At 52.6% G+C, this 12,391-nt stretch overlaps 1 protein-coding gene across 3 annotated transcripts in view; it reads right to left on the bottom strand.

Moving 5' to 3' along the window:
- Window positions 1-12,391, bottom strand: part of Mpped1 (metallophosphoesterase domain containing 1) — a 77,930-nt gene that overhangs the window by 48,462 nt on the left and 17,077 nt on the right. For all 3 annotated transcript variants that reach the window (XM_026782787.1, XM_013348894.2, XM_026782788.1), the window contains exon 3: window positions 9,716-9,897. In XM_026782787.1, coding sequence (XP_026638588.1) covers window positions 9,716-9,897 — 182 coding nt within the window. The remainder of the gene's footprint in view (window positions 1-9,715; window positions 9,898-12,391) is intronic.

Consider the following 12,391-nt stretch of genomic DNA (forward strand, 5'->3'; position numbering starts at 1 on the left):
CTTCCCTGCCACAACGGACTGAGCCCTGGAACTGTGAGCTGGAAGGAAACCTTCCTCCCTGTGGTTGGCTTCGTCACAGTCATGAGAGAAAGGTAACAAACACACACTCCCTGACCAAGAGCTGACAAGTGCTGTTGAACCTGAAGTGAGAGGGAAGGTCGGGCCACACGTCAGGATCATGCCGCATCCTCCATCCAGAGGTTCGGCACACTCCCCACTGCAGATGGCAGTCCCCCGTGCCACATCTGGGAGGCAAAAAGAGCTGGGACTGAAGCCAGAACGGTCCACCCTGGTCCCAGTTTCTCCCTCTGCTGTCTCCTCATCCTCTTGTTTTAACGTCTCTGGCGTGGGTGTCTCCGTGGGTTCCTGCCACTGTCCACCCACCCAGCATCTAGCACAAAGTGTGTAGTCAGGGAGGAAGATGCTCCCTAGACGCTGGATGGAAGAGGAACACAGTCACTAGTGTGTAGGAGCTCCAGCCTTAGGCTCCCAGCTGTCCCACAACCTGTTCAAGCTAGAAGGACTGAGGCCACCTTTCCTCTGTCCAAACACTACCCCATGCCCAAGCCCACCAAAGCGCCCTCTGCCTGAAGCTCTGAATTCTTGGCTTTGTCCCACCCTCACTCAGCTGCTCTGTGGATCTCCCGGTCCCCATCTCAGCCTGAGAGAGCAGCTGCCTCTCAGCTGGGACAATCCATTCATGTCTCTTCAGCCTTCCCCTCCCTGAGGGCCCTACCCTCTCCTGCCATTCCCTCCACACCTCCTTGTATCACAGCCCTGGTTTTGCATGTTCTGCCCTCTCCCACGACCTCACAGAGGCTCACCACCAAATCCCTGGCACCTGGAGTCAAACTCAACCCATACAAGGTGCTCAGCAAACGCCGACTGGACAGCAGGCCCTGAAAACTGGAAAACAAATGTCCTGGGTGACCATCAGGGAGGGCTTCTAAGAGGTGAAATCTCTGGGTAGCAAAGACACCGGCGAGATGGTGGCAAAAGGAAGCAGGAAAGGGCCGTGCAGGTACCCATGGGGACAGTGGTGATGCTGGCTGATTTTACTCCAGAGTCGTCTAGAAGATGAAGATGCTGTGAGTAACCAAGTAGAGGTAGCAAAAGAAGAAGAAGAAATTCCCAGACCAGCAGAGCGGAAGAGAAACTTCAATCGGTCTGAAGGAAAGCAGGGGTAACAGGGGGAGGGATAGGAAGCTCAAAATGAGTGACAGAAGGGGACATGTTTTAGACACTAGAAAACACTAAACTTTTGTGGTCATTCACATAAACTCTTTTGATAAGATCCTCCCACAGGGAAAGACGCGAGTGGAACCCTGGGGATGAACCCGAACTAAAGAAGAGTCGGCAGCGAGGTGACGGCATAGGCACGTTCCCATGTTCGCTTTGGCCCCCAGGAAGCTCAACTCAGATTTCCCACTCCCAGAGCCACGTAGCCCCGTGTTGACACTCCAGGTGATGACTTTTGATCCACCGCAAACACTGGAGTGTTTTATTATGCCGTTGTTAGTGTATAAGCCATCCTAAATCCTCTGACATAAGATGGGACACAAGTAAGCAAAAACTAAAACCCTAAACCATGCCAGAACTCCTGGGCAGTGCAGGGCCTTCAGAGAAACACATTTGTCTTCTTTGAACGTTATTATTATTGTTGCTGTTATTTAAGACATAAATGTTTTAGATTCTGGTCCTAAAAAACCAAAAAACATATAAAATATACCACAGTGAACCACACTATGCACGCACGTGTGCACATACACACACACATGCATGTGCACACACACAGGCACACACACACAGGCACGCGCACAGAGGCACGCGCACACATGCACACACGCACACATGCACACACGCATGCGCACACATGCACACACGCACGCACACACACACACACACACACACAGGCACGCACACCAGTGGGTCTCATTTCATTTGAGAAGCCACTCTCCTGTAAACAGGTAATTAGTGCTTAAGCACACCTTTCAAGGGGCTTATGCATTACCATGAAAATACTGTAATTATGGCCAGCCAAAATTGCCCACTACAACTTCCAATCTCAGGCCTTTCATCTTTATTAGAAGTTAATTTTCTCCTTTTAGCCCCTGAAACACAGTTTGGTTTTGTAAGGGTTGTTTTGTTTTTTTAATACAGAATATATAAAATTAATTTTTAAATGCCAATCCCCACAGCACTGGGTTTCCATTCTCTCTCTCTCTCTCTCTCTCTCTCTCTCTCTCTCTCTCTCTCTCTCTCACACACACACACACACACACACACACACACTGATGATAGTGACCACCCCATCAGACTCCCTGTCTGCCAGACTCTGCGAGAAAAGCCACCAGAAAGGACACCAGGCCCCAGTGTTAAAAAGGAAAACAGAAAAACGAGGTCACCACAATGGCTAATGAGGTTATGACATTTGCCGTGCAAGCCAGGCAACTTGAGTTTGGTCCCCAGAACCCACATAAAGGTGGAAAGAGAGAACTGACCCCACCAAGTTGTCTTGTGACCTCACACAGAGCCTTCCACACAAAATAGTATTTTTTCAAATGGGGGGCACGGTTAAAGCATTATATATACTTTCATGAAAATGGTCTCATGTAACCCAGTATAATAATATTTTTTTAAAAAGAAAAAAATAATTAAATAAAAAACAAGAGCCAACTACAGCATCTACTATTGCAGCCTGAGTCTGGGCCCCTGAAAAGGTCTGAACACTGACGGAACGTGCAATACATAAAGGTGGAAAGAGAGAACTGACCCCACCAAGTTGTCTTGTGACCTCACACAGAGCCTTCCACACAAAATAGTATTTTTTCAAATGGGGGGCACGGTTAAAGCATTATATATACTTTCATGAAAATGGTCTCATGTAACCCAGTATAATAATATTTTTTTAAAAAGAAAAAAAATAAATAAAAAACAAGAGCCAACTACAGCATCTACTATTGCAGCCTGAGTCTGGGCCCCTGGAAAGGTCTGAACACTGACGGAACGTGCAATACAATAAGCTGGAACCCCCTTTCCAGGGCATGCGCATGGCAGCAACTGTTGCCAGCTTTCGAAAGAAAACAACGGACAGTGGACATCTTTCAATACCGGGTTTCCCAACAGCTATGAAGCCAGCCCTGGAACTCACTCTAAGACCAGGCCGGCCTTGAACTCCCAGAGATCCCTGCCTCTACCTCCTGAGGGATTAAAGGCGTGCACCACCACTGCCCGGTTACATAGGACATTTTGATTGTTTTAGCTTGTTCTCTGACAGCGTTATCCACATACAAAATGTATTTCAATACCACCCTCGCCGCTCCCCTATAGTTCCTTTGGACCCTAATTTGTGTCCCCTTTTTTCTTTCTCTCTCTCTCTCCTTCCTTCCTTCTCTCTTTCTTTCCTTCATTTATTATCCCTCTGTGTTCAATTAGTGCTGCCCAGATGCACGTGGTGGGGGCCATCCGCTGGCGCAACCGCAACCTACCAGTAGCCACGCCCCAAAGAGAATGACTCCCCCTCCCCCAGCCACCTGCAGCTGCCAATGACTCCTCAGCTAAAGTGGGGCCTTAGGAGCCCTCCCCTACCCATGGAGATTTGCTCTGACTGGCTTGATACTGAGCAGGTCTCGTGCAGGCAGCCGCTGTGAGCACCTTCATGGTTAGATTTTTTTTTCCTAACCACCTTATCCCCACATTATCTCAACGATGAGTTTATCTCACCTCGTTCTCTTCCTAGGACCAGGTCAACAGTCTGCCCCCTCACACCTTGGGCAACGCCCCCTGTTTTGTTTTTTTTCCCTCCCTGGCCCTGGCCCTCTGCACTGCCAGGTCAGTCTGAGCCACCATGGAGTCTGCCGACACTAACTCCAACATCCCAGGCCCAGCAGCCATTCTGTTGTATTCAATCTCCACCCTGCAGTGGGTGAGGCTCCTGAACACAGTCTGACCCTCACCCGCCCTGGCCCTGCCAGAAGCCCTTGGTGACCACAGCAGAGCAGAGGCTAAACTCCAGAGGCTGCTGTGGCAAGTGGTCCGGATCTGGGCTCCCACCCTCTACCAGCACTGGGAATTCACGACTGGAGATTTCTCAGCACAGGCCCCTCCCAAAGGGTCTTTCCAGGCAGCTCCCACCACAGCCAGCTAACACACACACACACACACACACACACACACACACACACACACACACACACACACACACACACGCTCTGTGAGTTGACTGGAATCTTCTGTTACTCAATGATCCCGCCCTCTCACTTGGGTTACCTGTCACAACTTCAGGGGTCAAAACAACACTTCCATGCTATTACTGCTGAATCTTCCTATCAGGGGCACAGCAGACCCCAGGCCATGTGTCCACTGGGCTGAAGGAGGACCCCTGCCTGTCTACAGGCAGACCTCCTGCTAACCCATGCTGGGGCCATAACATCATAAATCCAGTGCAGCTTCCCTGGACGGACCTGGAAACTCTAGTCCCACAGGCAAGGTTCAGGGCTCTCTTTTGATTGCAATGGTTAACAAGCTGCTGAGAGCAGAGCCACCAGTGGTCCCAGGGTCCTGAGTTCAAGGTCTCTGGGTCCTGACATGGGTCAGTATAAGGCCGGCCCATCCTGACACCCCAGCACTGAGAACTATGGAGCCTTTCCCCTCCAAGTCCAAGATTGGCCTCCAAAGAGGTGAGGGACAATAGGAGCCACCATACCACAGGATGAACAGGTGAGAGCCAATCAGCAGTGTGGAAGAGGTGTCTAAGGAGGGTCATCAAACTCCTGCAGCATCTGAAACACTTTCCACAGGAATAATCAGAAGAGGTAGACTCTGAGCAGGGTCCACTGGGCAGGGGGCTGGCGGGGTCACTCCTTTTCCCTGGCTCCTTTGCCCCCCTGAACTGCAAAGAGGCAAGAGGTACAGCCCTCGGGCCTTCAACACAGCCACAGCAAGGCTACAAACGAGGCGAGATCCGGACCCGGGTGTGCAGTAAATCCTACACTTCCCCACCCCCTTCCTCCCTCGCAGACTTTAATTAAGGGTTTCCTTGCAGAAGAGCGAGCTCTATTTAACTAAATCCTTGGCCCCCTTTTATATTGTCTTCTCTATCGTTCTATGCCAGGGTGCCAGGAAAAGTTAATTATAACACTTCTAAACACTCCATTAAGAGTGCCCCCACCCCCAACCCCATCTTCCTCCTCTGCCTGAGGCCCTGTGACTGAATCAGCCGGTTCACCGTGCCCTTCTGAGACCTCACCCTGCAGCTTTTTGTCCGTGTCCAAGGCTAAGCTGCCTTGGGTGAGCTAGCCTGATCTCCAACTCCAGCCCTTTCAGAAGTGCGCACAGGAGCCCACGGGATGAACAGGAGCCAGGCGGGCTGCCTCATTCAGCCAGTGACACGGTTGAGTGGCGAGGCCACGAGGATGGGCATCTGGGCCCAGATAGGCAGACACCAGCTACCAGTTACGTGGCAAGATGTAGTCCGTGCCACGATGCATGGGGGTGGAGCAGAGCTAAGGAAAGTGGAGTCGAGCCTGAAGGCCTAGTGATACCTATGTGTGTGTTGGTGGGGAAGGGTCTGGAGGTCTAGCGACACCTGTGGGGGGACAGGTTCTGGGAGCCTTAACTGTCTACTGGCCCTGGAGAAAGTGGAGTCCCCTAGGGGCAGCATAGGAGTAGAAGCTAGGGCACTGTCTGTGGTTGAGGTGTTTGAGAGAAAAGGAACAAAGGGTTGTCCCTTCATAGATCAGGACGGGGCCCCAAAAAAGTGATGGAGAGGCAATGAGGAAGAAGGCTCAGGGGCCAAGAGGAAGAACTGTGCAGAAGTGCCAGTCGGGTGCCAGGTGCACAGAGCAGAGACTGGGGGGAGGGATGGGGAGGAGCAAGCTGCCCTCGGCCTCTGGCCCACCCTAGGGCATGCAGGTACCTGATACCTGCAGCTGGAAATGGGGATGAAGGCTGCATAGACCATGTGTTCCCAGCTAGGGACCAGGAGGCAGTACCGGGCAGTCCAGCAATGAGCGGATGTCTTCCCTGCTGGGGCTGTCATCGATCTTGTGGCAGTAGCAGAATCTAGCCTGGTGTCCTCAGCCCTGAACCAAGCAGCCTTGGGAATGGGGTGAGGGGAGGCAGAAGAAGGAGTTCCTTAGCTCCATTCAGCAAGTTTGGCATTTTCCTCTTTTACTCAGAAAAGTTGGAGGACCTGCCCTCAGCCGTTTCTTCCTGAGACAGTCACAGGAGAAACAGGGGTGCCTGCAACTCCCTCCTTCACTCCTCCAAGGACCTAGACAGACACCTGGAATGAGGGAAACACAGGCATTCCTGCCTGCTGGCAGCACTTCAGAGGCAGGGGCGGGCTGCTTAGCCCTGCTCAGGTCTCACTGCCTCACTGAAAGTCTGAGCCTTAAATCTCCCTTCCGTCAGGAACTGGCCTGGAAGGAAACCTCACATCTGTCCCTGAGACCAGCAGGTAGGGAAGGCGTTGCCTGAGTTCAGCTCAGGACCTGGGAGGTGGCACGGCCTGCAGGCCAAGAAAGGCTCATGGTACACTGGGATGGCTGAATAGCCAGGTGGGATTCTCAGGCATGGCGCCCACTCCTCCTGGACAGACATCTCAGGAGGACAGGTCTCAGAGCCATGAGCTCTGTTCTCTCTGCTGCACGCCTCCCTTAAGGAACCAGAAAAACACAAGGCCATGACAAAGGAAGTAATTCTGACCCAGACATCCATTCTGGAACCTTCCAAGTATCTGCCAATGATGCCATCACCCTGACTCTGCTATCCAGATCTGCCTTTGGGATGACACAGAGTCCCTCCCCCATTAAGCCCCAAAGCCCCTGTCACCCTTAGAATCAGCGCCAATTCCTAACCAGCCCCTCCTTACATGGCTCTCATTTGGTTTTCTGTCCCACCTCAAGGCCTACGGCAGCCATGCCCCCCACCCTAAGTCTTCCCCAGCTCTGCAAGATCTACCCTATGTCCACCCTCAGGCCTGGCCCAAGGTTGCCCATCTCAGGGTGTTCCAGAACCACCCAGCCAAAGTCCTGAACTATCACACCCCCGGGTCCCCAGGTCAATCCTCGGCAGATTCCTGCTTCTCTCTATTGACAGGACCACCATCTCCCCAACAGACCAAGCAGGGCCCCGGACTCTTCGTCCCACTGTCCCCAGCACCTGAGGCATGCCGACTCCTATGGACTCTCCCAAGGTGAGTCAAAAGAGCATTTCCTTCCTGTCTGTTCTGTCTGTGGAGACAATTGACAGCAGCGACTGCATGTCAACACTCAGAAGCAGAGAGGTTAACGTGCATTTACAGCCAGCCCTGTCGGCTCCCCTCGTCACAAGCGTCTCTCCTCCACTCCTTTCATATCACTCCCTGATACAGCTAATACCAGTTCACAGAAGCAACCGTAACGTGCTCTCCACGCCACATTACACAAAGCTGAACTGCTTCTCCCACACCAGGCTCTGGCCTGGCTTTGGAGGAGGATCAGGTAGTCCCACCTGGCCACGGTGCAAAATGGGGTAACTGAGGTCCGGACAGGAAAGACCTCCAGCTGCCACTGTCGCCCGTTCAGGAAGCAGACCAGGGTGTCAGACCCGGACACTCACTCTATTAGTTCTTAAGCAGAGCAAGGGATGCAACAAAGAGCCCCACAGCAGAGACCTACTATGTGAACCCCAGCTCGGCCACACGCTGCTGTGTGACCTTGGGCAAGTTGCTTTGCTTCGCTGGGGCCCTGATTTTCTACTCTGTGAAATGGAGCTAGCAATAGCTGCTCCCTCGGGTCATCAGGGCTGAAGGGGATGATTCTACACAGGAGGCCACATAGTAGACCCTCAGGAAACGCACGCTGTAGCCATATGCACCACACACACGCACGCACGCACACGCACGCACACACACACACACACGACTATTTCCCAGACAGAATCTCCAAGCCCTTGTGAGTCTCTCTTCTCCCAGCAGGAGCAGTACTCTAGCAGCCAATAACATTTCCACCAAGGGGCTGGTTCCTGGTCCTGGAACAAGAACAGAGGTCAGCTTCCAGCTCTCCAGCCTGCACCCTACATGGTGACACCCCAGGCCTCTCCAAAGGCTTCAAGGCAGCCAAGAAGAGAGGCTTGTGAGAGGAAGTCTTTGGGGTCCCATGTTTGCCCCAAACCATCTGATCACACCCTGTGCTGACTCTCAACTCCTCTGTCAAGGCCCAAGCCTCCAAGTCAAGTCTCCCTTGAAGACTTCCCTGCCCTGGAGAAAGTCACAGCCCACTCCCACGGTCCCTTGGCAATCCAGGTCAACAGGCCACTCAGCTCAAGCATTTGAGCCATACTGCAGGGTCCATGAAGTCTCATCTGTCAAAAGCAAATGCACAAAGAAACATCTCACCAAAACTATGGCCACAACTTCACCAAGACAGAGAATAAAAAAGAACCTGTCATGCCAGCCTGGCACACAGTAGGTATCTGGCCTGTGGTGACCTTGACCCAGCCAGAGGGTAGCTCTAAGGAGCTACCCTGGGCATAGAGAACCCTGAAGGAGGCAGCCCAGAGCATGGCCAGGGAGCACCTGGCTACCACTGGCCTTGGCTACATACTCCCCTACCCTAGCTTTCCCACGTTCTAGCCCAAATGAGCCTGGATTAAAATTCCTCATTTGAAAAATCAATATTTAAAGAGCCAGGCCTGCCAAGTGGAAGAAAAGCTCTGCTAGTAAATATTTGTCTCCACGGGCAGAGCCAGGCCTCTCACTCACTACAGCTACCCGCCTCATGGCTGGCCCCTGCTCCACAGATCCCAGGCAGCTGTGCAGGGCACACCCAGGGACAGCAAAGGACTGGACAGTCTGGGGAGCTTCCTACAGAAGGGATCGACACACCTACTTCTCTCCAGGACAGCAGGCCTGTGCACCAGGCTGCACGGGAGCCATTCATCTGTCCAACCCTCCCCAAGACTGAGAAAGAGCCACACCTCTTTTCCACAGAATCCAGAACATGCAAATTCCCTACCCTAGGTATTGGGGGAGGAGCATGCTAGGGGAAGGAGCCTGCTAGGGGAGGAGCGTGCTAGGGGGAGGAGCATGATGGGGGAGGAGCCTGCTAGGGGAGGAGCATGCTAAGGGGAGGAGCGTGCTAGGGGGAGGCGCTTGCTGGGGGAGGAGCATGTTAGTTTATAGCTTTATTTTGGGAAAGAAAAAGCATTGGGACAAAGCCCTATCTGTGACTTGTGCTCAGTTTTTTCCACCAACACCAGCTGATGCCCACGGGATGAACTACCTCAGGTCCCTGTGACTCCATGGGGCCACAGAGCAGACAGGGTCTCCTCACTGGAGACTGAGCCACAAACAAATGAGTAAAAAAACCTGCCCTGGCATCACTGTTCCCAAAAAGTCATTCTTCACGCACCAACTCAGCCATTCATTCATTGATCTACCAGTTGCACTGTGAGCACCTGTGCCAGACACTCAAGGCTACACACATGGGTGGCCCCTACACAGGAAGTCCCTTTAGGAAGGCCTCCAATACCAAAGACTTCGACAAACAAGTGGGATGTCACAGCCCAGGGTAGCATGGGAGGAAGGTACAACACCCAATCTGAGAGGCCAAGGACGTCTTCAATGGCAGGCACAGGGGCAGGTTTAGGAGGAGCAGGGCAAGGCAGGGATGACACGTTCCAGGAGCCAAGTCCTCCCAAGCACCAGGTGCGCTCCGTGAGCAGGACCTACCCAGCCATTCATTGAACTTCTTCACCTCGCTTGGGAGCCCTAGCTCCGTGAAGTCTCCGGCATGGATCAGCACATCACCATAGGGCATCTGGATGGGGTCTGTCCTTGAGTGGGTGTCAGAAACACAGACGAAGCGTGTGTAGCCAGGTGGCTTTGGGGCATCGTGAGGCACTGGGTCCACCCTGCGGGGAGAGAAGATGCAGTGGATTACGGGGGTCACAGAGCTGTGACCTTGTTGGGTAGTGGGTCCTCAAAATACAACCACTCCATGCTCCCAGTCATAGCAACTCGGAGACAAGCCAACTGGACACGAGCCGTGTGTAGCCTTCTGGCAGGTCCAGAAAAACATTCTTGTCTCCTGTGCCTCAGTTTCCACTCTGTCCCATGGTGTAAGGGCTAATCTTCATTGTCAACTTGATGGAATTTTGGATCACCAAGGAAACACAGAACTGGGAGTTTGTGAAACCCTTCCCTAAAGGTTTCATCTTGAATGTAGGGAGCACCGTTGGAGTCCTGCTAGCTGAACGCCAGCAGTCACCTGGCCCTGCTACCTGATTCTGGATAGAGAGGGACCAGCTCCATCACGTTCCCTCCATCATGCCTTTCAAGCCACGGCAGACTGTGCCCTCTCTAACTCTGAGCCAAAATAAACCTTTCTTACGCTGCTTGGTCTGCTTCATTTGTTTGTTTGATCATAGCAATGTGAGAACCTCAGAGAACCTCCGAGTGCCCGGTCGCCATGCCCACGTGCAGCGACAATTACAGCCCAGCTGGTTCTGGGCAGTTTCCAGCTCTGCTATCACTGCTGGGCCCGTGGAGTTTTAATCACAGAATCACTGTCTCCTGTGCTAGCTGCCTATGGTTGGTTTTTTTTTTTTCCCAACCTCTCAAAACCAGCTTCCACCCCTGGGGGGCACTATTGCCCCGCTGACGCTGAGTGGCCTGAAATACTGGTCCATTCAAAAGAACTAACTGGTCCTGAGCTCTCAGCACTCAGCGCTGGAAGGATGCAGGATGCGGAAGCCACATTGCCCAGGAAAACAGCAGGCGAGGCCCTTCCCCTTCCCTCTCTTCTCCTCCCCCCACCACCAAAAGAGAGGTGAGAGTTCTCCCAGGACTAATACAGTGTGGTCATTTTGATACCAAGAGCCTTCTGGGATTGTGTAAAACAACACCCCTGCAGTCAGAAAACCAGCTCCCCGAAACCAGCTCTGCCAATATCACTTAGACACAAGCAGAACCCGTGGCCTGGGTTTGCACCTTCCTGGACAAGAACACTCCAGAAATTAAAAGAACATAGCTAACTAAGCTCCATCCCCGTTCCCAGGAGCCCTTGCAGACAGCCGAGGACCTGCCTTAGGCCCCCAGTCCAGTGTTCCTCACAGAGCATACCGCATCCCCAACTAAATGACTTCACCAGGCTCACAACGCTTAAAAACAACGCAATGACATTTCAACAAGCAGCCCTCTCCAAACGAGTACGCCGCTCGAGGAGTCGTGTTTAAATCTAATTATGCGTCAAACCAAAAGCAGTACCGTATCAGTTACATAAATACTTTTAAAGACATCTTTCTAATTATCCTTTTTTTTTCAGACAATATACTTCGGAGAAATTTAATTAACACCTTATGAGAGACATGGGTTCAGCATGCTAATGTGTACGGTGCCTCCTCAAGCTGGATCTGCAGCAGGTGGAGGCACCATGCCAGCCTCTCCTCCATCTCTGAGGCACCACAGCGGGTAGTACCCTGGTCCCCCTTTGGGGGCTGTTAAGCCAAGATAGAGCCTCAGCAGCTTGGAGACAGGCCGGCTAGAAAGATAGGTTAATTTGCCAAGTGAGTCCAATGATGGGCAGCCAGGAAGGTGCTGGGCTCTCGTCTCCTCTCACCGTCCACCATTCTGTGTTCAATTAGCACAAGTACTGAGTTCCTAATAGGTACCAACTTCTGAGGCCAGTGAGGGCCAGAGGTAGGAGTGAGCAAGGGTCCTGCCCACTAGGAGCCCACAGCTTGCAGGCAGCACAGATTTGACTAGATTGTGTCTCTGCGGTCCCGGTTTAATAGGGCAATGGAAGGCTTAAAGACCAGAGAGGACCCTAACCTTGTTCTGGGTTCCTGGAAGCTTCCAGAAGGAGGCAGTATGTGACCAGATCTGGAAGGCGAATCTCCCTGCAATTCTCACTTTTCCTATGTCCGCTGGGACTCTCAGCACCTCCTCTCCAAGACAGTCTAACAGGTTCAGGGTGTGCGGGTCCCCCATCTGTGCTCTCTGCCCATCCTGACAGCGCTGACTGGACCATGGGCAGCCAATCAGCACTGGGTGACCTATACCAGTGGACACTGAAACCCAGGCAAACCAAACACATCCATTTGTTGTCCCATCTCACCCAACACACGCAAACATGCACATGTGCACACACACGCATGTGCACACACACGCACACACACACTTTATAGATGCCATAAAGTTACAAAGTCAAAGAAATCGAGAGAAAGGAAGAAGGGGGGCTGGGAGTGTGGTGGGATCCAGCAGTCTCTCCTTAGGAGGCGACCTGGCCACCAGGCAGCTGAGGGCTCTCATCAACAGGAGCGGTTGTGGGAGCCCTAGCTCTTTAATTAACTTTACCTTACTTCCCTGCACCCCGGGGCTTCTGAGAACTGCGGAGATGGAAGCCTA

Source organism: Microtus ochrogaster, chromosome 15 (assembly GCF_000317375.1).
Source record: "Microtus ochrogaster isolate Prairie Vole_2 chromosome 15, MicOch1.0, whole genome shotgun sequence".
Taxonomy (NCBI): domain Eukaryota; kingdom Metazoa; phylum Chordata; class Mammalia; order Rodentia; family Cricetidae; genus Microtus; species Microtus ochrogaster.